General features: G+C 46.0%; 2 protein-coding genes across 2 annotated transcripts in view; one reads left to right on the forward strand and one right to left on the reverse strand.

Moving 5' to 3' along the window:
• Nucleotides 1-1,262: 1,262 nt before the first annotated feature.
• Nucleotides 1,263-6,603, reverse strand: pwwp2b (PWWP domain containing 2B). Its single transcript, XM_028988489.1, has 3 exons — nt 6,297-6,603; nt 2,594-4,253; nt 1,263-1,587 (listed from the first exon to the last, which is right to left on the reverse strand). Exons 1-2 carry the CDS (start codon nt 6,434-6,436, stop codon nt 2,594-2,596), a joined length of 1,800 nt encoding a protein of 599 aa, XP_028844322.1. The 5' UTR covers nt 6,437-6,603; the 3' UTR covers nt 1,263-1,587.
• A 10,684-nt stretch (nt 6,604-17,287) lies between these two features.
• The window catches only part of stk32c (serine/threonine kinase 32C), a 62,223-nt gene continuing 52,826 nt past the window's right edge, over nt 17,288-26,684 (forward strand). Inside the window, exon 1 of the mRNA XM_028989663.1 lies at nt 17,288-17,766. Coding sequence (XP_028845496.1) covers nt 17,415-17,766 — 352 coding nt within the window. The 5' untranslated portion in view covers nt 17,288-17,414. The remainder of the gene's footprint in view (nt 17,767-26,684) is intronic.

Consider the following 26,684-nt stretch of genomic DNA (forward strand, 5'->3'; position numbering starts at 1 on the left):
AGAAAACAGGACCTTTTGGGGAATTCCAGCTCATTTTCTTGAAAAAAAATCTTCAATCAAGTTGCACATCACTATGACCAAACAGAGCAGAAAAATATTTACTTTGAGCTCCACCCACCAGACAGACCCATTTTAAAGGCCCATCTGTAAAGCTGTAGTCTAATTTTGGACCGGATCACCATCACTGCCCTCATGAGATGATGGTGGATACAGAAACGTGCATCCAGGAGCCAGAAGCATAACGTCAAAAGCTGGACAGCAATATTTAACCAGACGGGTGCTGTGGTGTGCAAAAAAAAATAAAAAAAAAAAGTACATCACCACAAGCACTAATACTTTTCGTAATAGTTTCTTTTAGTTACAGTAAGGGTATATATGTGGGTAAAAATAGGACATGTCGGCAGACAGATGTCCCCCTATGCCGGGTGGGCGGAGAGTAAATTAGCACTTATCTTCACGTACACCTCGAGCCTTCAGCATTCCGGCGCGGTCCTGGGCGTAAACAGTCTGCTGTCTCCATCATTAAAACCACGGTACCTAAATAAAGACGTAATGCGTAGTTTTTTTACACGTCCAGTGAAACACACGGTTTACAAAGGGACGTGTCGGTGTGTAGAGGAGAGTGGAGATGTAAATTTTTTTTTTTTTTGTACAATTTACACAAAGCCATCCTCTGAAAGCCTTTTTATTCCTGTGTACCCCCCCCAAAAAAAAAACAAGAAGTCCACGATGAGAGCTCTTCTCTGCTAGTCAGTGCTGCAACTCCAGTTAGTGTTCGGTCGACGGATTCACAGCAGGCCACCAAGGTACAGATAAAGTGCTTTTTCCCCCCCTCTCTTTTACACAACATTAAATAATTAAAGCAAGTTTTTAAAAAAAAAAAAAAAAAATTAACACCATGAATCAAAATGATCCAGAACATTTTACCCCCCAAGGTACTAGAGGGGAGACATGGACTGAAAATTACTTCAAGGGAACCGTAACTGCCTGGGGTCGACACCCGCCTGACTAACACGCCATGTTAAAAGACCTACAAAAAAGAAGCATCCTTTATGAAAGTTTCATATTTTCATACTTGCAGAGAAAAGGAAACCTGACAGACTCATGTGGGGACTTTTTTTTGTTTTTTTGGGGGCACCCAACAGCGATGGCACAGAAGGGGAGGGAACAAAAAAAAAAAAAGCAGCAGCGACGAAGTGCCACCCACAAGGAAGCAGGATAAAGGACCTTTCAAAAAAAAAAAAAAAAAAAAAAAACAGCAGCAGTTCAAACAAGATTGTAAAAAGGTTGCCTAGTGTGTTTGGCGGACAATAAATACATTCGCATTGATAGTGTTTCCCTACTCATTCTCATAAAATAAATCCTTCAGTCTTTGCCTTTTGAGAAAGCCTTAGAACGGGCGACTTTCTTGCTCCCACGACAGTTCCTCAACTGGGCAACTATCGTCCTCCAGCCACACAAAGAAAATGAACAATGAAAAAATTGCCATCATGACATCTGTGGCAACTACTGGAGCACTTCATCCCAAGGCCAGGCCACAGGAAGTGAAGCCTTTGCAGGACATGTCTGATCTTCAGCATTCAGCATCTTCAAATTGGATGAATAGAAAAAAAAAAAAAAAATATCAGACACCAATTTAGCATGAATGGAACAGACAAAACATTGCGTAATTATATATTCAGAAAAAGAACTAGAAATGCTCATGGTCAGCATTTTGGATCTTGCCTTGTCATATTATCAGAAAAACACAGGCACCACACGCTACATAATTTAAAACTGGTTCTAGGCATTTCAAAAATAAGACAAAAACAAAATGAGCAGACACCTCAAAAATGAGCAGTCACTTGCCCAAAAGTTGGAACCATAAATGTCAGCAGCCATCATTGTTGGGTGGGATGACACACTGAACACACTTGCCTATGAACCAGAAGACCCAGGTTAATATCCCATTTACTACCATTGTGTCCCTGAGCAAGACTCTTAACCCTAATTTGCTTCAGGGGGGGGGGGGGTCCGTCCCTGTAACTACTGACTGTAAGACACTCTGGATAAGGGCGCCTGATAAATGCTGTAAATGTAAATGTATAGCAAGTGACCACCTTTAAACTGTAAGGTGGACGCATTAAAAAAAAATCTGAATATTTCAGCAACTCAATCACGGACTAAGCCTGAAAACCGGCTACCTTTATAAAAATAAAAAAAAATTATTCTGAATGAATAAATCAGCACACGAAACCTAGAGCGCTATTCGGATGGGCTGGAAGGATGTAAATATCTTAAATACCTTTAACATATCTGACAAGCTTCAACACGATCAACTGCAAAAGAGCAATATGCTTACTAAAAGCATCAAGGCAAGCTCGCAGGCCAGGACAAAAAGGTTCTTGCTGCCAAAAAGCTTAATTAGACATAAAATCAATCTATATTCTACCACCAAATCTTTGGGTGGAATCAGGTGTGGTTATAAAAATAAAAAAAAAAAAAGAGGAAAAGCTATGTGATGTATCTGTCATATAATGGAATATTCATGATCCATTGTAGTCCCAAACGTCTAGATCAGATGGACACCATTAAAGGAAAAACCCTCACTCACCTACGTCTCGCAGTGGGACAGGAGTGATGCTATTTCGGGACTCATGTGCCCAACGGCCTTGGCAGCTTCTAAGATGGCGCGGCGGTACATCCCTTTCTTTTTCCGGTTGAACCGTGACCTGAAGAAGTCGCAAAAGGGGGAAAGTTTGGCGACAGAGAGCTGAGACGTGGTGGGCGACCCGAACCAGGACACCTTGGCCTCGGGCCACGAGGACTCGCAGCCGCCCTCATCTTTTCGAGTGCCACTAATGCTGAGGACCCTTGCAGGCCACCAGGGGAAGCCGTGGATCTTCCCCCAGACCACGTCCCCGACCGTCACGGCATGTCCTTCCTCGGTCACACACTTGGTCATGCTGCGAGTGTGCAACCGTACGGTGAGGGGAGGGACCGTTTTGCTCTCTCCCCGAGACGAGGACGAAACCGAGATCTCGTCGCCCGGCGCGAGATCGCACAGCTCCGGCGACGTCCCGTCGGAGCTGAAAGACTTGGACTCGTCCAGGCTGTCGCTGCTGCAGACGGACAGACTCGAGGAGTCGGCCTTCCTCTTGCGGAAGTTTATGAGCAACGTGAGATCCCCGTGCCGCTCGGCTTCCTCACCTGAGCTCCCCGACCACAGCTCCAAGGAAGTCTTCTCGCCAGAGTCCGAGTTGGGGAGGCCGATTGCGGACACCCTGGGACTCCGCCTTCGCTCGCCACTCACGAGCTCCGCCTCGTAGACGGAGATCTCGTCTCCGTTAGCCCTCGACTTGAAGCGGATTTTAGGCGACGTGATGTCCTGCCCAGAGACCAGCGGCTTTGGGAGTTTGAGTTTAGGTATCGACACCGTTAGACCAGTTCTAGTTGGGTCCAGGGGACGATGTTCTTTAGGGGGCTCTTGAGGATGGTCATGCTCCCGGAGACCGTTCTGCATCAGCTGCTTTGGGCAGAAGGGCTTCACTGAGCCATGAACCCTAGAGGGGATCTTCATGACCTCGCCCTTACCTTGAGGAGTGCTGTATGAAATCTTGATGACCGGACTGTGTGGTACCACATCGCCAGTTGAAAATTTCTCGTCCTCTTTTTTGTCCTTCCTAAAGCGTTTACCATCAATACAAAGCATATCCTCCCGCCTCTTGCCTTCCTTGATGGTGTCTCCGTCTTCTTTTCTAAGCCCTTTTGAGGAAGCTTCCTTGGACTCCTCATTGCCCTGCTGCGAATTCTCCTTCCTGGTGGCCTTTGATGCTGTGGAGTCATCTTTGTTGTCCTCGTCACTGTTGAGGGTGTTCTTGCATTTCTCGCACAGCACCTGCCGAGGCCGGAGTCGAATTGTGCTTATGGTCATCCTACCGGCCTCACGGCTCCGCCTCTTCTTGCGTTTTATCAGCCTGGGAGGAGGCTGCGGAACCCACTGGCTGTAACTGTGCCGGACCCAGATGGGTTGAGGGAAGGGTGCTCCTTCAAAATAAGGAGGGTACGGCGCCTGACCAGCAGGCACCGTGACGGGCACGGGAACTGGGGTAGGGGTGTCGCTTTCAGGGACGCTATTTTCATCCTTTTGTCGTGAGGCCGGGTGACCAGGACTTTTGGAACACCGTTCACCACATAAGACTTCACACTCCTGTTTCGTTATAGGTGGATCTTCGGAATTTCCTACCACATCCGGAAGGCAAAAAAGCCCAGTCCTAGGTTCAGAAATGGCAAGAAAAGGGAGACAGAGAAACAAAAATGATTAAGACATCGAACCGTGTTTTTTTATATCTTAGCACTTCCGATGGTCTTAAAACCATTTGTCACACGATTACATGTTCGGTCAAGATCCCATCAAGAGACAAAAACCCCAGATTTACCCGACCGTACCAATAAAAGGTGTGCGTGTGGTCCAACAAGTGTTCTGCGTTTTAAATGAGTATACAACAAACGGCATTCTGACTAGGGCATCCCACTCCGGACCTTACAAACTCTATAAAAAATCAACTAAATGCAGTTTGACAGGTTAAGACACCAAATGTATTGGGGGTTAATGCCATGCAAAACCTTTCCCGAAAGAATAATCCTTTGTTAATAATAAATGCTTGATTAAAAGGACCTTTAATACACATGCACACATGTAATAAATCGGTCCATTTTAAAATGTGAAAAACAGGAGTGACACCGTCCCATTTAGGACCGGTGTAATTAACTACCGCAGACAAGCGTGTCTTTCTGTTCGGCACAAGGGCAGAGTCCAAATATAAATACAACATGTCCCTGTGCCGAACCGCCATAACGCGGGGCAAGAGCACCAGCAGACGAGCAAGCGACATGGCCACAAACCAGCATGGAAGTCCCAGAAAAAAAAAAAAAAAAAAAAAAAGGTCACTGGGGACGGGCAGAGCCAGGAGAGCCTGCGGTTTTCCACATCTCCCTCATTATTTTATTGTGTTATTAATTAGTATTAAATAAAAGTGCCTGGGGAGGCCCTGCGTTTTAGAAAACACGCAGTAGTGGCCTAGCGGTTAAGGAAGCGGCCCTGTAATCAGAAGGTTGCCGGTTCGAATCCCGATCTGCTCAGGTGCCGTGTGCTGTGCATCAATCACTTCACTTTACATGCCATTAAAGACAATAAAACAAGGCAGGTTTAACTGTAAAAATAAAAAAAAAAATTATGCAGGATGTCAAATCTGTTGACATCCAGGCGGCCGCAGTAAAATTGTGGCATGTTTCTCGTTGAATTCAGCCGGGCTCCATCCACACATGGTGGCTTCACAGCCACGCCGCACTACAGGAGCAAAAGAGGAGAAATCCACGCGGACGGCGATCCACAGGACGAATACGATCGAGAAACGAACACCAAGCACTTCAACAAGCCGCACGTCTCGGACCCTGAACAAAGAACAGGTAGTCACTTCCAAAAAAATAAAAAATACTACATAGATACGATATTTTACCCCCGAATAGTTCATCCCGATTAAACTGAACCAAGCACAACGTAATCCTGTTGACATGCAGGCGTGTCTGACCCCTGACGGAAACCGGTCCAGAACAGGTACTTTGGCCTGCAGGACATTATTATTAGCAGATCATCTCTCAATAGAGATGAATTCCTCTTGCTATTATACCTGAATGGTTTAAGGTTTTATTATTAGTATTATTTTATTATATTTTTTATTTAAAAAGAAAAAGGACCAAATTAGCATATTATTCAGCTGCACATGAGACACTTGGACAGATGGAACAAAAAAAAAACAAAAAAAAAAAAAAAAACACTTGACCCCCTATTATTAAAAATGATACACATATCTGATGGGCAGGCAGGACCTGCAAAGAAAAGCAACGTTTAGTCCCACTGGCAAAAAAAACTAAATAAATATATACATAAAGTGCCGAAATAAAGCAGTGATCTCGCCATTTTGTGCACCTATACAGACGCTAACTATTTAGCTAGCTAGCTAGCATAAAAAGCTACTTAGCTAATCAGGTAGCTGCTTTAAAAAAAAAATCTTTTGTTCAAAACGCGTGTGGATCAAAACGATTTGAAACTGAAAACCGGAGCAGCGAGCGCGTAAAAACGAGGATGTCCGCACGAATTACCCTCACGTCGACTAAACCGGGAGGTCGAAGTGGACAAGGCCCTGGTTAGTGATGTCTAACCGGCCTCCCCCCCGACTCGGGCCCTGAAGCCGGCGGAGCGGCCACAAAAAAAATAAAATAAAATAAAACAAACCCGCCATTTTATCCAAACTCACTTTCTGCTGCAGTCGAGCAGGATGCCGGTGTAAGTCCTCTCCCTGTAGGCGAACGTCACCACCAGCGTGTCGTTCACTATCTGCTCGACGGTCACCGGAATTCGGGAGCCGGCCCGCAGCTCCTCGGCCGCGGCCTCCATGCTTTCCTGGCTGCGCTGTCCGCGTCGCTGCTGCACGATCCCGGCCGCGGAGCCACGGTCGCGTCGGCCCTGAGATCCGACTCCCTTCTCCTGCCGAGCTGGGGAGGCTACACCGGGGCACGGAGTGACGCCATCGCCTCCGCCGAGGCAATTACAGCAGCAGTGACATCACCCCGCAGAGAGCGGCGAGACGACCCGGACCGTGAACCGCGCTCATCCCGGCTAATTAGCGGCCGATAATTAACACTGATTGGTCTACGTGGAAGATGCGGATCAGGGATTCTTTGCATCTTATCCCAACATTTAAATGTCTAAACGATCACATATGCATGCACACGCCATTTATTGGGTTATCTTCTTTTACGTAGAATAATAATTATAATTAAAAAAAAAAGAAAAGGAAGACAGATTATTTTAAAGCCCGTTGTTTTCAACACATGTTTGGACACACCTTCTCATTCAATGTGTTTTCTTTATTTTCATGACCATTTACGTTGGTAGATTCTCACTGAAGGCATCAAAACTATGAATGAACACATGTGGAGTTATGTACTTAACAAAAAGTGGAGACCTGGCCTCCACAGTCACCGGACCTGAACCCAATCCAGATGGTTTGGGGTGAGCTGGACCAACAAGTGCTAAACACCTCTGGGAACTCCTTCAAGACTGTTAGAAAACCATTTTAGGTGACGACCTCTTGAAGCTCATCGAGAGAATGCCAAGAGTGTGTAAAGCAGTAATCAGAGCAAAGGGCGGCTATTTTGAAGAAACTCGAATTTTCAGTTATTTCACTTTTTTTTGGTAAGTACATAATTCCACATGTGTTTATTCATAGTTTTGATGCCTTCAGTTAGAATCTACCAATATAAATACAAAACACACATTGAATGAGAAGGTGTGTCCAAACTTTTGGCCTGTACTGTACATAATTATTTTTTTGCGCATGATGCCCGTTTGTCCGGTTCCAGGCCCACGCTCCCCGCTTCAGATGACGGGAGGAGCGCAGCGCCGCGCGGTGGCTGGATCTGGAACCGCAAGGTTAGAGGGTCACCAGGTCGTCAGTCACCTGCATTGCCTGCATTTCTTCCTGGACTTTGCTTCAAGAGCCAAGAAACAAAACCTTTTAGTCCACATTGTACAGTTTTACGGGATAGAGAACATACTTAACCTCAAATTGTGATTCTGATTGTGAAAAAATGTCAATTACATTTATGGCATTTTAGCAGATGAACTTTATCCATATGGACAGTTTCACTGTTACTTTGTATTTGTGTGGTTCATAGGCGAGTGAGTCACCCGCTGTTGTATAGGCGGAGACTGCTCATTTATACTGATATAGTGACAATTAAAGAATTTCCAAAGTATAAACAATATACTGATGGGTGTCAATCACTGAGCGCTAACAGTTCCAAGGCCCAGAAGTGTTCACTATGAAGAAGTGCTGCCGTGAAAACTGTGCAGGGTTCTCTCAGCCCAGCGCTTTCATGTAAAGCAGTTATTAGTCTCAGCATGGGTTCTCGCCAGTGAAGGCACTGCATCTGTACTCAAGGGTTCGCCACGTCTTCCTCTGCTCCAGGTCCCACAACAGCCTTTCTGCCTAAATGCAGAGTCAGTGTAAAAATGAGAGGCGTAAGGAAACGATTTGCAGTTGTAGACTCCAGAGGAAGTGTGTTGCAATACCAAGTGCAATACCAGAAGACCCAGGTTCAAATCCCACTTACCAATATTGTGTCCCTGAGCAAGACACTGAACTCCGAGTGTCTGTAACTACTGATTGTAACTACTCTGGAGATGGGTGTCTGGTAAATGCCGTAAATGTAAATGATCGATACATGGATGCAATCATAAATAGAGAAATCATGTAAATGCAAATATCCCATGAAGTTGTAAACCATCCAAACTTGAATTTCTTTTAAATGTGTTCCTCTCAGCTGGTGCCCGTTTTCTACCATCCTGTTTCCTGCAGAGTAAATAATTCACAACTCACAAATGACAAGACGCGGAAATGGTAGCCATTCCCTTGCGGTTTATACATGTATATAATAAGAGAGAAGAGCTTACGCAGTCTACCCCCCTGAGCCCTTTTAACATCCACAGGCGCGGCTGCATCCTTTTAACTTTCATTCATCGTCTGGTTACCACATGACTGCTTCATTTTCAGTCACTGATAAGTAAACGAACATGTCAGTGAATGTCACGATGGCTGGACATGGCGAGGAAGAAGGACGCATACGCACGACATCACGAAACAGGGGTTTAATACATGGTGGACAAGGGAAACATCACCAAACAATGACCCGACGGCGAACAGACACGAACAGGGCAGCTTTATACAATCATACACAGGTGGACACGAAACTCCGGTCCGAACTCCGGACCCGGAGTGGCCCCTGCCCGACCAGATTATGACAGTGAATTATAAATGAGCGCCATTTTCAAATCTTGTCGGGATAATGGCACCTATAATGTTGCCCTTCATCATGTAGCCTCGCTTCATGAATTGCCCAGGCCTAGTGTAGATCATGGTGGTCTAGTTGAAACAGCTGGCAATAAGAACAATAGCGCACTTAAGAACCGGAATGTAGAAGTACTGCTTTGCGAGGTGTGACAGATGTTGTGACAGCAAATGAAGTCTTGCATTACATGGCGAGAGGCGCTTACGAAACTCTCCCTTCTGCTGATTGCGGTGATGTGTTTCATGACAGGAGATGGCAGCAGCTTGCGCGACACGGCAGTACGCTCCTTTCCTGCCGCCTCAGCCTCATCACTGGCAGCGCTGCTGGATGTCCTGCGCCTCTCCCGTCTCCATGTGGCTGCTGATGCGCTGCTCCAGCTCCAGCTCAAGGGGGTGGGAGAACGCAAATAGGTCAAAGGTCAAAGGAGGACAAATCAAGGTTCTGAGTTTGTTTGAAGGCAAGCATGGCCTGATGTCAAACAGGCATGCATATATTAATTAATGCTTACTTAATTCTTTACTGTTTAATAAAATGCTTTGATTGTCATTGTGTTTTCACTGTAAATGTCCCACTTGTGGGACTAATAAAGGATCAAATAAAAGAAATTAGAACTGTACTTACTGAGTAGTTTAAATTGAGCTTATTTATTAACAGTGTACTAAATGATTTAGGGTGTCATCTATATACCATTATTATTTTCAGCGACTTTAAAGCCTCAAAACATTGAACCCTGGGAACTTCTGTGGACTGTAATGCATGACCAGGAAATGATGGTGCTAATCTCTTTTGGCCACAAGATGTCCCTGAAGGTCCTTAAGCAAGGTCTTAACTCCCCAGCTCTCTGGATTTTGTTCACATTTTGCATTCAGTTGAGCTTACTCTAGTACAGTTCTCTTGATAAGAGCATATTTCTATTCATCCCTCTGGACCAATAAACATCTCTTGTAGGCATTATTGCGTCTATAACACAAATGCACAATAGTCCATTCTAAAGATTATATTGGAAAAAAATGTTCAACGAATGGTCCTGAGTCTGAGGAGATCTTCAGTCATGAGAGCACTGAAGCTATTCAGCATGCGTTCGAAGCAAGATAAAGTAAATAGGAATTTATGTCACAGCTACGAATTACATAAATTAATACGAGAACAGCTGTGCAACGATGGTCTCACAGTTAGCGTCAGTCGTCTGAGTGAGGTGCTGTCTGAGCACGAGGTCAATACAAAATTCAACCAGGCCCCCGTGCAGGCAGCACTGCCTGATGGAGTCTGGAACTGTGAGTATTATTTAGAGCATTATGCAACTGAGCTAGTTGGACTGTGTGTCCTGGAGGACAAATTCAGTCTGCCACACTCCACTACAACATTAGTCTTCATGATAATGATCGTCCAATGCTAATATATTGCAGCGAGAGCAGTCAGAGCAGCAAAATGAAAGTAATAGCTCTGGTCTTCCCTGCAAAACGTTATGGCCACTTGCCTAATACAGAGTTGGTGCCCCCTTTTGCCAGACGAGGACTCCACTAGACCAAAACTACTGGACCAGTAGTTGACTGCTGAAGTCCTTTAAATTGTGAGGTGGTGCCTTCATGGATAAGCACATTCCACAGATGTTCAAGGGGCTGGAGAATATAAGTCAATGTGCCCAACTTGGTTTTTGTGCTCCTCACACAGTACTTGAACCATTTTTTTTTTTTGCACGGAACACTGTTTACATGAAGGGGTGTACTTGCTCAGCAACAATGTTTAGGTAGGTTGTAGGTGTCCAAGTGACCCAAGGTTTCCAGCAGATCATCGACCCCGGCATCACACTGCCTCCGACGGCCTGCCTTCACAATGAACTGTTGTGTTCTGTGTTCTGACACCCTTCTGTCAAAACCAACATTCACTATTTTTTGGCAAATTGAGCCACAAAACATTGGACAAAACAGGTCAGTCTGTGTTACAAAAGAATGTGTGGCAATGTGTTTAACCAGATTAACAAATGAAATGCCCTTTTCATTTCAGGCCCAGGAGAGGCAACCTTTGCCTAAACCAAGTGGTTTTACGAGAACTGGACTTGGGTGACATACTGAAACATCTTACAGTCATTCATTGAATTAAAAACAAATCTAAATACTGTAACTAGTAGGAATGTTGTTGTATGTTGGGTCAGCAAGTTTCCCAAGGTGCCAAAAACACCACCTCCATGCCATCAGTCTGTTTGAAAGGGTTGCAAAAATAAAGAAGCTTTTATTTAAACAGAAGCTCAAAGACGTGAAATTGCGTTGGCAGCTGGATTAGTATCAAGGGACAGTGGTCAGATGGGATGAAAATAGATCCCTTGACCGGGTACAACTGGTGCTGAGAGGAGTATACGTAGGCGTAGGCGGAGAAGGAACGAACAAAGCAATTGCTAATTGAGCAGAAATTCAACACTTCTGAACAGCCTCTTCACTTTCTCTCTGTGCAATCTTGAAGATGTGCCATTGAACGGAACAGAATTGCATTTAAAGGACATGGAAAAATTAATGCTTCCGAAAATAAAAATTCTTAAATGGTGAGCGCAATTCATCAAAGGCGATGACTGTGGCTGAATGACTATGCCGATAATGCCCATACCGGTGAAACAAAGACCAGTCCAGAAAAAAAACCATTGTATATACAAATGATTGTGTATATTTATATGGGCTACCAATATAAAAGTGTAAATCACTCTGATCAGTTTCAAAGATTTAATGATTTAAAATAAACCAGTGCTGTTAAAGCAGTTGCATTTTGTGTTTGCCATGCAGGAAGCACATGAGTGGCAACCACAACGCAGTGATGGAAAATAGTTATTAACTAATCGTGATGCATTTTTTAACGATTAATTAAAACTAATTTACCTCATCCAGACACCATGGTCTGCAGCGTCTTGGCCTTGGCCATCCAGGCCTGAAGAAGACAGTAAGGGGGTTCATTACCGGACCTGCACAGTATCACGTTTGCTGCATGGACCTGAGATTTCACACTTACAGTTCACTGAGTGACGGTATCTTTTTGCGGTCATCTGACATTACATGACCCTTCCTGCCATTCATACATTTTGGATTCCTGGTTCACCACTTACATTACAACCCGGCAGTGTTTTTCAGAACCTGCTGGGAGAGGTAACAATGGAGGTCCGTAATCTACCTGCAGTTACTTTAACATTATTGCTGTTCCTGACCTATGTGTGTTATACATGAACAATTGTACATGCATCTGTATGTGGATCCTCGATGAGAATAAGTGCAGTTTAAACAAAACTATAGACCCCACAAAGGCTGTGAAAATCACTGCATCATATAGTCCCACCTCCCGTTTAACATGACCTAAGTGTATGACCTCTTACTGCATCGCACCACATGGCTTACTTTGGCTTTTGCTCCAGAATGTCCTGTTTTTTCTGTCTCATGCCAGCCAGTCTCATTTCCTCAGTCCGCTTCCACTGCTGTGTGAGGACTGGTGGAAGCTGTGGGAACACATTGCCTCTGGCTAGTTCTTTTTTTCCCACCACATAAATAGACTTCTTTGGAATAGTAATATTGACATCTCATGAGAAGGAGCAAAAAGGTTTGCAATGATATTTCTGATAACATTAAAAAGCAATTACAATTTTCATCAGAATCGTGTTTCGTGTGTGAGTGGACACATATAATCTTTTCTGCATTGTAAACATGCATATTTAAACATAAATAATACCACAAGTGTAATACTGTTAAAATGCATTTCTTACAAAATGGCAGATTAAAATACCTCAATTTTGATCCACAACATGTGGACCTGTAACTCTAAAGCTAAAATTGTACCTTTCAATAGAGGAGACAAGGTGAATAACGAGGCCTGTACTGCCCCCTGCTGTTATGGGAAGGTTTAACAGGTCAGCCCTTTCCATCTGGATTATAATAATAATAAAGTAATAAATAAGGTGAAGTGATTGTCACACATGATACACAGCAGTACAGCACACAGTGCACACAGTGAAATTTGTCCACTGCATTTAACCCATCACCCTGAATGAGCAGTGGGCAGCCATGACAAGCACCCGGGGAGCAGTGTGTGGGGACGGTGCTTTGCTCAGTGGCACCTCAGTGGTACCTTGGCAGATCGGGATTAGAACCAGCAACCTTCTGATTACGAGGCCGCTTCCTTAACCACTAGGCCACCACTGCCCCCGCTAGGCCACCACTGCCCAAATTATCTTCTTCTTCCTGAGGTCCTTGAGGCATCTCAGGTCCCTTTCATCTGGGGCCTCCTCAAACAGCTCCAGGCTAGATCTCATCAGCTTCGACAAATGCAGCTTCTCCATGGGGGGGGTGGCTCTGTCGAGCAAGCCACGCGCCGCCGCTACTTCACATGCAAATCTGTGCCGCTCTCCTGGTTAATTGAACATGTGGCGAGGGTTACTGTGATCTTTTAACCCCTGGCCCAGGAAAGACAGGTCACATCCTTGGCTTTATGAACATGTGGCGAGGGTTACTGTGATCTTTTAACCTCTGGCCCAGGAAAGACAGGTCACATCCCCGGCTGCGAGTGTAAGGGCGGCGGCAGCCCACAGCTCGTTCATTGCCAACTCAGGCGTAAGGCAGCATGACATAATCTAACATGAAATGTTAAAAGCCTAATGCTTTTCTGCTAAGCTGCAAACAGGGCCTTGGGGCGCATCATTGCGTCAGGTCATTTCTCCCAAAACACAATGGGCTTTGTGAGCCAATTACAGTTCAGACGGCCAGATCCAAACCCGAGCATTTGACAGTTTGGCAATGCTGATTATGCAAAGACAATGGAGCTGATCGGCCCGGGGACATTTATCGATCAATCTCATCAGTCTAAAAATACTGAGGCAACTCGCTGCGCCAAAAGTCAAACTCGTCACACGCACCGTCTCCAAGGGAACAGAAGTCACACTGCTGAAGAGGAACCAGGGCAAGAAGCTATTTTTGAGTCTGGGCATTTTTTTTTTTTACTGTGAAACCACAGATGGTGGTTGGAGAACAGACACAGACACATACACACACACACAAATACTTTATTGCTTGCCTCACCTTCGGGTAGAACTACCTGTACTCACCAGGAGGAGAGACACCCTGCTGCACAACGTCCTGTGGGGGGAACAAAATGGGACAGCCTCTGAGGCTCGCCGCTGTCCTTAACACAAAATCATACAGGATCATTTTTACATACATGCACACACCAAAGAAAATGGTAGTACGCATTTGGTAATATGCATTTTACGCATTTTAGGCAACTTACCCAGCTCCACCGGCAGTGCTGAGATCGGATTTCCCTCCAGCAGTAACGTTTTCATGCACCTTCAAGCGTCAACAGTGAATAACTGCAGTTAAGGGCATTGCACAGACGGATATAAATAAAGTGGGTCCCAGAGGTTATAAAAGGATCATCTGAAAGTAGGACACTGATGTGGCCCATCCTACAGAAACACTGTTGACCAAAATGCTAAACCTTAATGATAAATATTAAGATATGTCTGCCTTAGTGTCAGAGTCAAATAAAATGCTCATGTTAAAAAAGATAGGGTCACTTCTGACGTCCCTTAAAACACATATGTGACAATGTTGGATCCTATTACAGTTTTGAACAACTTGGATAGAAAGGTCCTATAAATGAACCAGCAGACGAGCAAATAGCCGAACAGAACAGATTCAAATAACATCTCCACTGGAGATACCTGTGCTGCCCAATCTTTGCAGGAAGGTGAGATAGTCCATTGTTCCTCACATCCAACCAGATTGATGTGCCTGGAAGGGCAGATATTTCATTTCCATCTAGACATAAAATCTATCAAGCAAAAATAAAGAAAAAAACCAACAGAATTTTTCTGGAGGTACGTTTTTTTTTTTAAATGAACTTGAATATGATGCCATTTTGAAAGTTTTTATATAACAAATCAGAGATCAACAATGCAATAATCACCCCAGTTGTTAAATTACCTATAGGTTGGTCATCTTTAAAAGGGAATATGAAACCTCTTTCATTTACATTTTACATTTATGGCATTTATCAGACGCCCTAATCCAGAGCGACTTACAACCAGTAGTTACAGGGACAGTCCCCGTGGAGCAACTCAAGGTTAAGTGTCTTGCTCAGGGACACAATGGTAGTAATCGGGATTTAAACCTGGGTCTTCTGGATCATAGGCGAGTGTGTTACCAACTAGGCTACTACCACCCCCCGGTTGCCTGCTCCTCAAACAGAGGACGTCTTTGGAGAACTGCATGGCTGTACCGCTTCCTGTTGGCTTGGCTTGTGTTTTAGTGGCAGTGTCATAACAATTAAGGTCCAAATGAAGGTCGCCGGTGTCCCCTTCCCTGCCCATTCTCTGCTGCTTTAATTAGGAAGCTGCTTTTGGCCCCAGCCGGACCGTCACCTCCTAGAGAAAACAATGCTGACAGTGTGAGCCAGCTAATTAACTCCCATTCATATAGTTCATGCTAATTATTGTTTATGCCCCCCAATCACTCGAGTGGAATAATTAAAAAAATTTCCAATTAAATATGGCCAGTTAGCCACAACATAACAACAAAAAGTTAGCCAGTACAAACTTTCAACTGTTATCTTTCCTTTATAACCTAGTAGTACCTATATTTCTTTTCTACTCTGTGATTAATGGTGATTAAGTGAAGTGATTGTCATTGTGAAGCACTGCAGCGCAGCACATGGTGACACAACGAAAAGTGTCCTCTGCTTTTAACCATCACCCTTGGTGAGCAGTGGGCAGCCATGACAGGCGCCCGGGGAGCAGTGTGTGGGGACGGTACTTTGCTTAGTGGGACCTCAGTGGCACCTTGGCAGCTCGGAATTCAAACAGGCAAACTTCCGATTACGGTCCACTTCCGTGTCCCTTTCTCGCAAGGAAGTGGGTTCGAATCCCAAACTGCCAATTTGCCAATTAATGTCCTTTTAAGCAAATACTCCACACACAGCTCCACGAAAGCTTTTCATGGCTGCATTCTTATCCCGAAAAATGTGAATGTTTTAAAATAGTTTTTCAGTATGTAAATTTACATTTACAATATTCAGCATATGCCCTCATCCAGGGATAGTCGCCCTGGAGACACTCAGGGTTAAGTTTACATTCATGCCATTTACCAGACACCCTTATCCAGAGCGCCTTACAGTCAGAGGTACAGGGACAGTCCCCCCGGAGACAAGTGTCTTTGACAGGGACGCAATGCTTGTAATTTGGATTTGAACCTGGGTGTTCTGATTCATAGGTGAGTGTGTTACCCACTAGGCTACTGCCACCCCACCCAGTATGGTATTCTGACATCCAGTTTTTTGCCGAAAGACAGTTATTTTTGTTCCATTACTGTACTGCGCTCCACTGTAGTATTAGCTACATCTATTAATATTTACAGTACAGGTCAAAAGTTTGGACACGCCTTCTCATTCAATGTGTTTTCTTTATCTTCATGACCATTTACGAACACATGTGGAGTTATGTACTTAACAAAAAAACGTGAAATAAGTGAAAACATGTTTTATATTCTATTTTTTTTTTTCAAAATAGCCGCCCTTTGCTCTGATTACTGCTTTGCACACTCTTGGCATTCTCTCGATGAGCTTCAAGAGGTCGTCACCTGAAATGGTTTTCCGACAGTCTTGAAGAAGTTCCCAGAGGTGTTTAGCACTTGTTGGCCCCTTTGCCTTCACTCTGCGGCCCAGCTCACCCCAAACCATCTGGATTGGGTTCAGGTCCGGTGACTGTGGAGGCCAGGTCTCCACTTTTTGTTAAGTACATAACTCCACATGTGTTCATTCATAGTTTTGATGCCTTCAGTGAGAATCTCCCATGGTAATTGGTCATGAAAATAAAGAAAACACATTGAATGAGGAGGTGTGTCCAAACTTTTGGCCTGTGCTGTAAATAAACCTTTATGGACAACAGGGAGCAGAATGAATGGCAGAATCAGTCGATATAATGAAACCCGTACCAGTACCAGTGCTCGAGTGATCCCTGTTTTACTACAGTGTTTATGATGAAAAGGGTACTGTAGAGTGAAATTCTTACAGAATCTCGACTACATCTACATCCAAACAGAAGCAAGTGTGCATAGTTTCCGTAGGAATCCTCATCCAGCAGCTCCTACGGGAAGCCGCGCGGCCCAAAATCCCCCAAAACTCCAGTCGTGACATCAAATTCAGGCTTTTGCGCCAGAGCAGAAGTGCAAGCGACGACGCGGAAGTGAGTAAAAATGTGCGCGTCAATTAGGAATTAATAATAAAAGAAAAAGGGGCTGTTATACGAAACGAACTTCGTTCTTCACGACCGAAGTCAACGCAAAAAAAAAAAAAAAAAGTTCCAAGTGACCCCCGTGTTGCGGGAAGGCGGGCGCGTCCATTGATGCGTGTGTGTGTGTGTGTACGTGTGTCTTTAAGTAAAGCTTTAAGTAAAAGGAGGAGACACGAAGTAACGGGCGCGCTGCGTCTGACACGCGTGACTCGCCCCCCCCCTCTCTCTCTCTCTCCCTCTCTCTCTCTCTCTCTCTCTCTCTGTATGAATGTGTGAGAGAGAGAGAGAGAGAGAGAGAGAGAGGCAGACCGACGCCGGAGAGAAGTGTCCGAGAGCCGAGCGCCAGCGCGGTTCTCCCCCCCCCCCAGCCCGCCCGCCCGCCCGAGCAGGAAGCGACCCGCCCGGCTACGGGAAGGCACCGGCAGAGCCGCCGCGGCCCCCCGGAGCTCCGCGCCGTTGCGGGCGATGCTGTAGCGACGAGACCCGCGCTCGCCGAGTTCTCCGCCGGGCGAGGAATGCGCGCTGCTCTCCCGCACCAATGTTTCACTGGGGCAAGTGGAAGAAGAGGATGGGGGCGAACAGTTCTTCTAAGAGGCCGGTGTTTGACGAGAAGGAAGATGGTGAGTTTGCCATTATCATCCTTCTTCTTCTTATTATTGTAATTGATATTAATAACGTGCATATTGATTATGAGAGTGCGGCAGATCGTGCACGTACCGAACGCATCCCCAATCAGTCGTAAACATTCCAATACCAAGGATGCCCGCGACCCACACTAACTGTTCGACAAAAGCACATTAAACTGTTTGTGCACGCTTCTTTTAAAAGTTCCGGGCCTCGTCCATTTACAATGCAGGGTATTACGTGCTTGCTCGACATAAAAAGTAGTGCAGAGTAGCAAAATAATCGGAATCAATTCATGAAAATTTCCAGATAGCCTCGTCTGCCATTTTGGAGCGCAGATTACACTTCCCCAGAGACGTAATAATACCCATTTCAGAATGTCTTTTTTTTTTTTAATTGATTAATTAGCCGGGATTAGTGACGATCGAAATCTCTGGTAGCCCTAATAGGACAAATAATCCTGCTGGAGCCCAGCCGAGACTTTGTGCCCGAGCCAAGAGCGATTCCTAATGAGGTTTAACCATCTTAACGTGAAGATGTCGCCGGTTCCACTCATTTCTCCTCCAAAACCTGCGAAACGGGGCCAGTCCACTGCAGATTTGTATCATATGACTGTAGTGGTGGGAGTGGAGGAGGCAAGGCGGAGTTATGACCCAGTTAGAGATCGGCCACGCCGTGCCATTGCTGCCGACCATCCAACAGGCGTCTGAGCGGGGAAACGCGCAAGAAAAAAAACGATGTAACACAATGCTGCGTGACAAAAGGTGAACTACTATGAAACAACTCGGCCCAGATATGGATCTGGTTTCGCTGTATTTGGAGCATCGCTTAGAGCTCTTCGCAGCGCCTGCAACCCAAGACAAACAGCAATATTGCAACTGCGGATCAGTGTCGGCTCCCAAGGCTTCTCTCAGTGAATAATAACGCCACGACTTGACCGTGTTGGCATTTATTCCGTCTCCGTAAGAGGCCGAGCCACACCGAAAGTCAACCCCACTGACTAGGAACAGTGGTGCATGCTGGGTAACAACAACAATAACACAGCCCAAAAGCAAAAGTGGGCTTCGTCAGACTTTTACTTCTGTGTAGACCCTTTCTGAACACATGGGGAAGAAATGGAAGGAGATATGAGAAGGAGTGGGTCAATTAAAGAACGAGAAATGTATGACATGAAATAAATTTTTTGCTTTTCTATCGGTCTCAGTGCTCCCCCAACACGGTATCTGAAGTCTCTTTCTGAAATTCCGACTTGGGGCAGAATTACAGCCACTGTTAGGGCGCGCCATTTGGGTGTAGCTTTAAATGCCAACGAGGAGGAGAGAGGCGGGACGAGGAGGAGAGCGGCCTATGGAAGTTGAGGGGGCGTTCACAGAACCAGGTACTTTTTCCTGAAAAAAATAAACAGAACCCACTGGTTCTACAGCGTCTTGTGTGACGTGCTCATTTTAACATTCAATCACCGAGCAACTACGATGCTTCGCGTGTTTGGAAGCCATGATGGTTGGTTGGGGTTATTTTTTTCAGGGGAGGGGTGGGAAATTTTCTAGACGGAAAAAGCATGAGAAAGGGGAGGTAACCTTTCCCCTTGTGACATCATAAAGAGGACAAATTCCAGGTCCGACTGTCTGAGCTGCCGCTCTCTGAAGGGCGAAGCAGAATGGGCAAGGTACACGTTACACCTATCGCCATTTCTCGCCGCTGCAGGACCATAGACAGGCCAGGGGAACTCGTATTAATGCTAAATAATTTTCATAATAGGGGACCTTTAACTAAAAGATGCATCCATTGCACTGGGCCTACTGAAATGGCGATGAACGCGTCATTGGGCCTCAGACCCGGAGCCACCGGGAGTGTCAGTCTGGCCGGGAGTCCTGACGACGTTGAGACATCGGCCCCTCGGTGACGTTGTTTCTTGGCTTCGTGCTGGACGGCACGCGGCCTATGCACAGCCAATAATAACAGAGTGGGGCTTGGCAGAAAGGCCCTTTGGCGTAATCCAGTTGTCAGCTCAGCCAAATGGCTAATTTAGCGGATTGTTTGATTAACTGGGGCGGGGCTCCGCTATTGATCGCGAGCTGCTTTTTTGAAGTCAGCAGTTGGCTGGCGTGGCCTGAGATTGAAAACGTTGACGCTGTTTTTGCAGTGCGCTAATTATCAAGCGCCGTGAACGGTAAGATCTTGTTTTACAGGAGCGACGTCTCTCTTTCTTTTTTATCCTGGGCAAGACGTGCGTGAGCATATTTTGCTCCTCAAGACTCTGGAAGTCTGAAAAAAAACAGAACCCCCCCCCTCCCACCTTCTCTGCCGTCTCCTGTATCATTCTCTCAGGAAGTGCGTAGAACTGGCAGCCCCGGCTGTCGGCGAGCGAAAGAGGAGGCTGCGTGCTTCACATGCACGGAATAACGAGTCCGACGTGCTGCTCCGTCGTTCTCTCTCCCAGTCCTTATAGCCGTTAGCCTCACCTAGATCCAAATGCGCTCTAATCCTCATTTAGGCGTGAAGGTGCTGCTCCACGTGGTTAACACACTTGCAATTAATAGAATTGATTCGATCGTCCAGAGCTGCCTGCGTGAATGAATATCACCTCCTCTATACTAACCGCTGGTGATGTATAGTAGAGGTGTGGACCTTCACTGGTCTCACGATTCGATTCGATTACGATTATCAGTGCCTCGATATCGATGCATCTACATGGTCACATGATGTTAAGGTCTTGTTCGCCTGTGTGGACGCTCTGATTTGCTCCAGAGCAGAAAAACTTGTTATGTCCGCACTCACCTTGTAACAGTTGTATATACTGGTAGTTCTCCTTTAAATGCACACGGCACTATGTTGTGGGCGGAGTTAATCGTCTGCCCCGGTCCTGATGCAGATCAACATCCCCACCAAGCAGAGGAACCGAGCAGACTGGTCCAAGCTCTGTGGTCCTTGTCCCTGTGGTCTTTGTATTATTTCATTTTGTATTACATAAAAGCAGTAATATTTGGTACACCTTAGTTCCAAATAGTATTCATTACAGAACATATATTTTTTTAATTCCACTGAATGCTCACCGCACGAAAAATATGCATGTTTTTGTAAATCCCGGTAAGATGATATTGTTGTGTTGTAGATCTCTGAACACTCAGAGAAAGATCAGCTTTTCCTCCATTCCCGCTTCGTGTGTCTGTTTCGAAGTGGCGGAAAGAAGACACCCCCGCTTGGATTGTATTGGTCGCCCACAAAAATACGTCATGGTCGCCACGCCACGCAGCGTAAAACTCCGACACGGAACGGCACTGTATTCTGTAGAACAGGCCGCCACTGTCCCTACCTGCACTACTTTTTAACGAGATTCACCAACAGAAAATCACCAAGCAACATCATTATGATAATCGATTATGGTCTGCACTGCATCGATCCAATATCGTCCACGTCAGCATCGCGATGCATCGATTATACGATTAATTTCAACACCCCTAATGTATAGACTGTGTGCGATGCAAACGCCCTTTTTTTTTTTATGTAAATGAATGGCTTGAAATTTCCCCAGTTTCCTCAGCATCTATGATAGGGTCAAGTTATTCTGTCTCACTCAGCACCTTCAGAAGCCCAAAAAAGAAGAAATTCATTCATTCACAGTCTATATGGGCATATTTTTTTGTTGTTGGGCTGTTACATAACAAGACATCATGGTGGCTCGGCGTCACTGTGAGGTGACATTCTCCTACACTAGATCTGGACGGGATTAATGAAACAAGTCGGAAACGTATCCCAGACAACAGAAAAGCACATTTCACGATTCTGAATAGCACGACACGGTGACAACAGATTTAATGCCGTTTTTCCTCCTTCAATTTCATGCAACGCCAAGGCCACCAGGCTCAGAGGCAAAAGGCACCTCTCATTTTCCAAAATGATCACATAATACACATTGCTGCAGTTCAACAATCCAATATGCTTCATTTTATATCCAGTCAGGGTCAGATGTGTGTGTGTGTGTGCGTCTGTGTGTGTGTCTCCTGTGCAATTAGGCCAGTGCACGCTGAGAGGAATGGATTAGGACACAGGAAGTGTAATCAATGTCCAGGTGGGATCCTGTCAACAACTCAGTTCTCCCTCTTTCCCTTTTTTCCTCTCTCGCCCTGCCTTGCCAATTTCTTTCCCCATTTACCCCTTTTGCTTTGTTTGAAAATTGAGGAACTTGTCACAAAGACGTCTTAATTCCTGTACCGATGACGCACATAGAAAACGCTCGCAGGGCATGTGATGCTGTCTGTAACAGAAGATGAGATCCTTGCCCACCCTTCATGTGCCGTCTGAAGCCAGCACACCTTTCAGGACCTGAAAGCTGGTGGTAATTGTTTTTTTCCTTTTTCTTCGCCACGATGGTCTGTGGAGATGGAGGAGCCGTGCGAGGAGTGGCGGCTCATTACTGCGCAGTGGGAATGTAAAGGTATTCATGCGGCGGTGCAATGGGTCACCGTGCGGAGACTTCCGTCTTTGAGATCAGACCGGGGAGCTCATCAGATTCATAGAGCAGGACCAGCGGTTCTAAAAGCCGTACGATAAGCCGTTTGATGAAATTGCCGAGGCCCGGCAAGGATAAATGTTACCCTGCCCATCTCCATTGGTCACCATTGGACCTGTTTATGCAAATGAAGACCCGATGGGAAATGCCTCCCCTGGTCAAATCCATGCATTTGCAGCATTTATCAGACGCCCTTATCCAGAGCGACTTACAATCAGTAGTGACAGGGACAGTCCCCCCTGGAGCAATTTAGGGTTAAGTGTCTTGCTCAGGGACATGATGGCGGTAAGTGGAATTTGAACCTGGGTCTTCTGGTTCATAGGCGAGTTACCGACTAGGCTACTATCACCCTAAGTTTAGATGCCAGTTTGGATGCGCTCTTTTCGCTTCCCATCATGCCTCAGTTAGCACACATTGGCACCGTCGCTTGCTAATCTAGTCGTATTGAGCAGAGCAGACTGATGCAAACTCCCGGTTTTCATTCTTTTTGTGCATCCTGCGCCGCGGGGACAGGGGTCGATGCACGTTTTCTAGCCGCACTCGCTCGGCTCACGTTGAACAGAACGTGCGCATGCACTGGCCCAGGCACCGGGACAGGTGGAAGCTGGCGTCCCAGATACCTGAGTGGTCACAGGACTTGGTGTATCTAGGCCGGCTCTAAGTGCGTCCTGCCTCACCTTCAGCAATGCAGGTAGCAAGAAAACGAGGGCAGTCACTCTCTTTCTCTGTCCCGTCCTCCAGTTCCCTTCTGTCTTAAAACAGCAACGTTTGAATTAATCACAAGAAGGAGTGTTTTAGTTGTTGCTCTGTGGCTGATATAACAGTTGTTTGTTGTATTGCCTCAATCTGTTGCAACCCTACTTGATATGAAACTGAGGTTTTAGTAGGACTGGGCGATATTGCAAAAAACTGACCCTAATATATTTTCCCATATTGAACGATTATATTTTTTCAATTTTGGGGCAGCGGCGGCCTAGTGGTTAAGGACGAGGGTCGTAACCAGAAGGTTGCCGGTTCGAATCCCAATCCACCAAGGTGCCACTGAGCATTGGGGGCAGTGGTGGCCTAGCGTTAAGGAAGGAGCCCCGTAATCAGTAGGTTGCCGGATCGAATCCCGATCTGCCAAGGTGCCACTGAGCAAAGCACCGTCCCCACACACTGCTCCCCGGGTGCCTGTCATGGCTGCCCACTGCTCACTCAGGGTGATGGGTTAAAGGCAGAGGACAAATTTCACTGTGTGCACCATGTGCTGTGCTGCTATGCATCACAAGTGACAATTACTTCACATTCACTTCACTAACCACCGTCCCCACACACTGCTCCCCGGGTGCCTGTCATGGCTGCCCACTGCTCACCAAGGGTGATGGTTAAATGTGTCACCAAACGAATATCTATGTTTCTGAATATTTTGCCTCTACAAATTGGCTGTAAGTAATCTCGGTGTAAAATTTCCAATGTCGGTGAATTCACAGTAAAAACTGAAAAACCAAATTTTTCAATAAAATTCAGCTGTATCGATAACAGTTACCTCCTGGAGAAGTTAAATAAAAGCCTGCCCACACTGAAATCTGATTGGTTTACTGCGAAAAGTAAGCCAATCAGGATGCTGTTTGTCTATGGAATTGGAAAACATGCAGTGATCCACACATTCCCTCCCTCTCTCTATCTCTCCCTCTCTCTCACTCCGTCTCTCTAATTCCGTCATGTTTGCACATGATGTTAATGTCTCACATTCATGCCCTTGTTTGCGTGCTCTAGTTTTCGGGATGTTTCATGCAATTTTACGGGCATCGGGGAGCTACTATGAATATGTCAGATATCTGGCAGCCGTGTGTCTCCCTTTGTCACACCCATGGTGCAGAGGGACAATGGACACCGAGGAGCTGATTGAGTTTATTTTTGGGCACAGTGAAAGCGTAATGGCAAACGCCTCGCACGGAAACAAGTGGGTCCCCTCTGGCTCAACGGTGTGCTGAGCTTCACACAGTCTGACGCTGCGGCCTGCTCGTCCAGTGTCCCAAGTTCAATGCCTTGTACATGGATACCAGAACCTTCCAGCTCTCCTGCAGACCCCTCCTGGGCTCACACCCATTCCTGAATGGCACATACACAATCGTATAATCGATGCATCGCGGTGCAGACGTGGACGATATTGCATCGATGCAGTGCAGAACATAATCGATTATATTATAATGGTGATTTTCTTGTGAAAAAGTAGTGCCGGTAGTGACTGTGGCGGCCTGAGTACAGCGCGGCTCCGGGTACGAGTTTCACGCTACAGGGTGAGGCACCCGCCGGCCTTGTTCTCGCACCGCGGTCAAAGTTGAAACTTAATAGAATGCACGCAGGCGAGTTTTCTTTCTGCCACTTTGAAACACACACACACGAAGCTGGAACGGAGGAAAATCGGATCTTTCTCTGAGTGTCCAGAGATCTACAAACCGACATTATCGTCTTACCAGGAGTCTAGAAAAACACGCTGACTTTTCTCACTGAGCCATGAAAAGCGGCTTTAGATTTTCTACAATGCGCAGAAAAGCGGTCTGTGTTCAGTCCGCACTCACCTGACGCCACGGACGTCTGGACCAGGCGCTTTTCTGGCGTTTGGGGCTTCAGGTTGTAACGGGTTTCCTCCACTACACACGAATCAGAGAAATGCAGAGAAAGGTGTGCATTTAAAGGAGAACGAACAGTACATACTGTTACAAGGTGAGCGAGGACTAAACGGAGTGACATTGTATGGCATGCATCGTGAAGCATCAATATCGAGGCGCTGATAATCGTAATCGAATCGTGACACCAGAGAAGGTTCACGCCTCTAATACACAACATACAAACCGTGAGCACGAACCAGCCTTACGGGGATGACATCAGCCATGGGAAACACCTCGGAGCAGCCCTGAAGATCTCCGGATCGCGCAAGTTGAAATAGGGGAACGCGTAGACACACCAGGCCGAATAACAGGATCCCCGCCCAGGCCGCAGGGCCCTGGGGAAGGAAGGGGTCAGGAACCAACAACCCGGAAGAGAGAGAAGTACAACGCCAAGTGCACACTGCAGGACGAGGACTTATCAGGAGGACACAGACATAAACCCAGGGAAAGGGGAGCATGTCGTGACACTCTTTAAAAGTGATGTAAAGACACACACAAAAGATGCTAATATCTGGAATTTTATCGATCATGAAAAAGATTGAGCTGAATTTTTTCGCCATCAATCAAAATCATGTAATTCCCCAGCCCTAGGTTCTAAAAAACTCTCAAACCCGCAGGTTAGAACCAAAGTGGTTCTAAAGTGGGTCAAGGAGGAACAGGGTTATGGGCCTTCAAGGCTGTCAGACACTCACTGTCTGGTCTGGTCAGAGGTATTAGAAATGTGCCACAGCAGACTATTCAGCATGAAAGTTCACCTCCAGGAGCACCTGAGAAACATCATGTCCTTTTCACGTGCCATATATACATGGTGAAGAGGTGGTAGCTTCTGCACTATGCGAAGAAGATAAGCCGGTGAAGGCAGTATGATGCTCTGCTGAGGACAGGGCCTCAGTGGCATAGGCAGTATAGGGAAATGCCACAAACGGAGCAAGAAAAAACAGTCCACTATTCTTAAAACTGGCTTCCATTAATATGCCTTAATATGAAAAGAATAAACCAACATTAGCAAAGCCAATTAAGTAGTAGTAATAATAATAATGATGGTCATTTTTATGATGTGTCAACAAGCATATTTTTTAAATGTATTTAAATGAAAGAATGTCTAAGGCAAAGATATTACGCTTCTTGTGAGTAATTTACTGCGATACGAGGGGGTGCCACCTTAAATCTTGAAGCAGCACAGCACACGGGGCACACAGTGAAATGTGTACTCTGCATTTAACTCATCACCCTTAGTGAATAGTGGGCGGCCATGACAGGCACCGGGGAGCAGTGTGTGAGGACTTTGCTCCGTGGCACCTCGGCGGATCGGGGTTCAAACCGGCAAACTTCCTTGACCGCTAGGCCACCACTGGGCTCAAAATTTGTTAGGGCTGGCCCTGGCTGAGGAACCTTGGTTCCAGACCATGTTCACCGCGTGTTCAGGCCGTATTTGACCGCCAGCTTCCACACCTCTCAGTCCATGCAAGCATCTGCAGAACGGGCAGGAAAAACATCTTGGTTCACAGAGACCGCAGGACACCTTCAGAAGTTGTTGAGTCCATGTCCTAAAGGTCAGACCAGTTTTGTCTGGACGGGGATCTGATTAGTGTTCTGCCCGTTGCTGTGTGGTTCCGTGCGGGGCTGTGCTGTATTATTTAAAGCTCTCTGCACTCTTCACCTCGCCAGGGCTGAAAACGCCTCCCGACCCGCTCCATCTTACCAAGCATCTACAGCGCGTCGGTCATCCCGCCCATTACGTAATCCCTCA

This window comes from Denticeps clupeoides, chromosome 8, assembly GCF_900700375.1.
Source record: "Denticeps clupeoides chromosome 8, fDenClu1.1, whole genome shotgun sequence".
Classification (NCBI taxonomy): Eukaryota; Metazoa; Chordata; class Actinopteri; order Clupeiformes; family Denticipitidae; genus Denticeps; species Denticeps clupeoides.

Bases quoted from the DNA above. Each gene is read 5' to 3' on its own strand.
- pwwp2b (XM_028988489.1), bottom strand. From the start codon at position 6,436: ATGGAGGCCGCGGCCGAGGAGCTGCGGGCCGGCTCCCGAATTCCGGTG. The intron at 4,254-6,296 runs GTGAGTTTGGAT...TTCTGAACCTAG, and splicing joins CTGCTCGACTGCAGCAGAAA to GACTGGGCTTTTTTGCCTTC.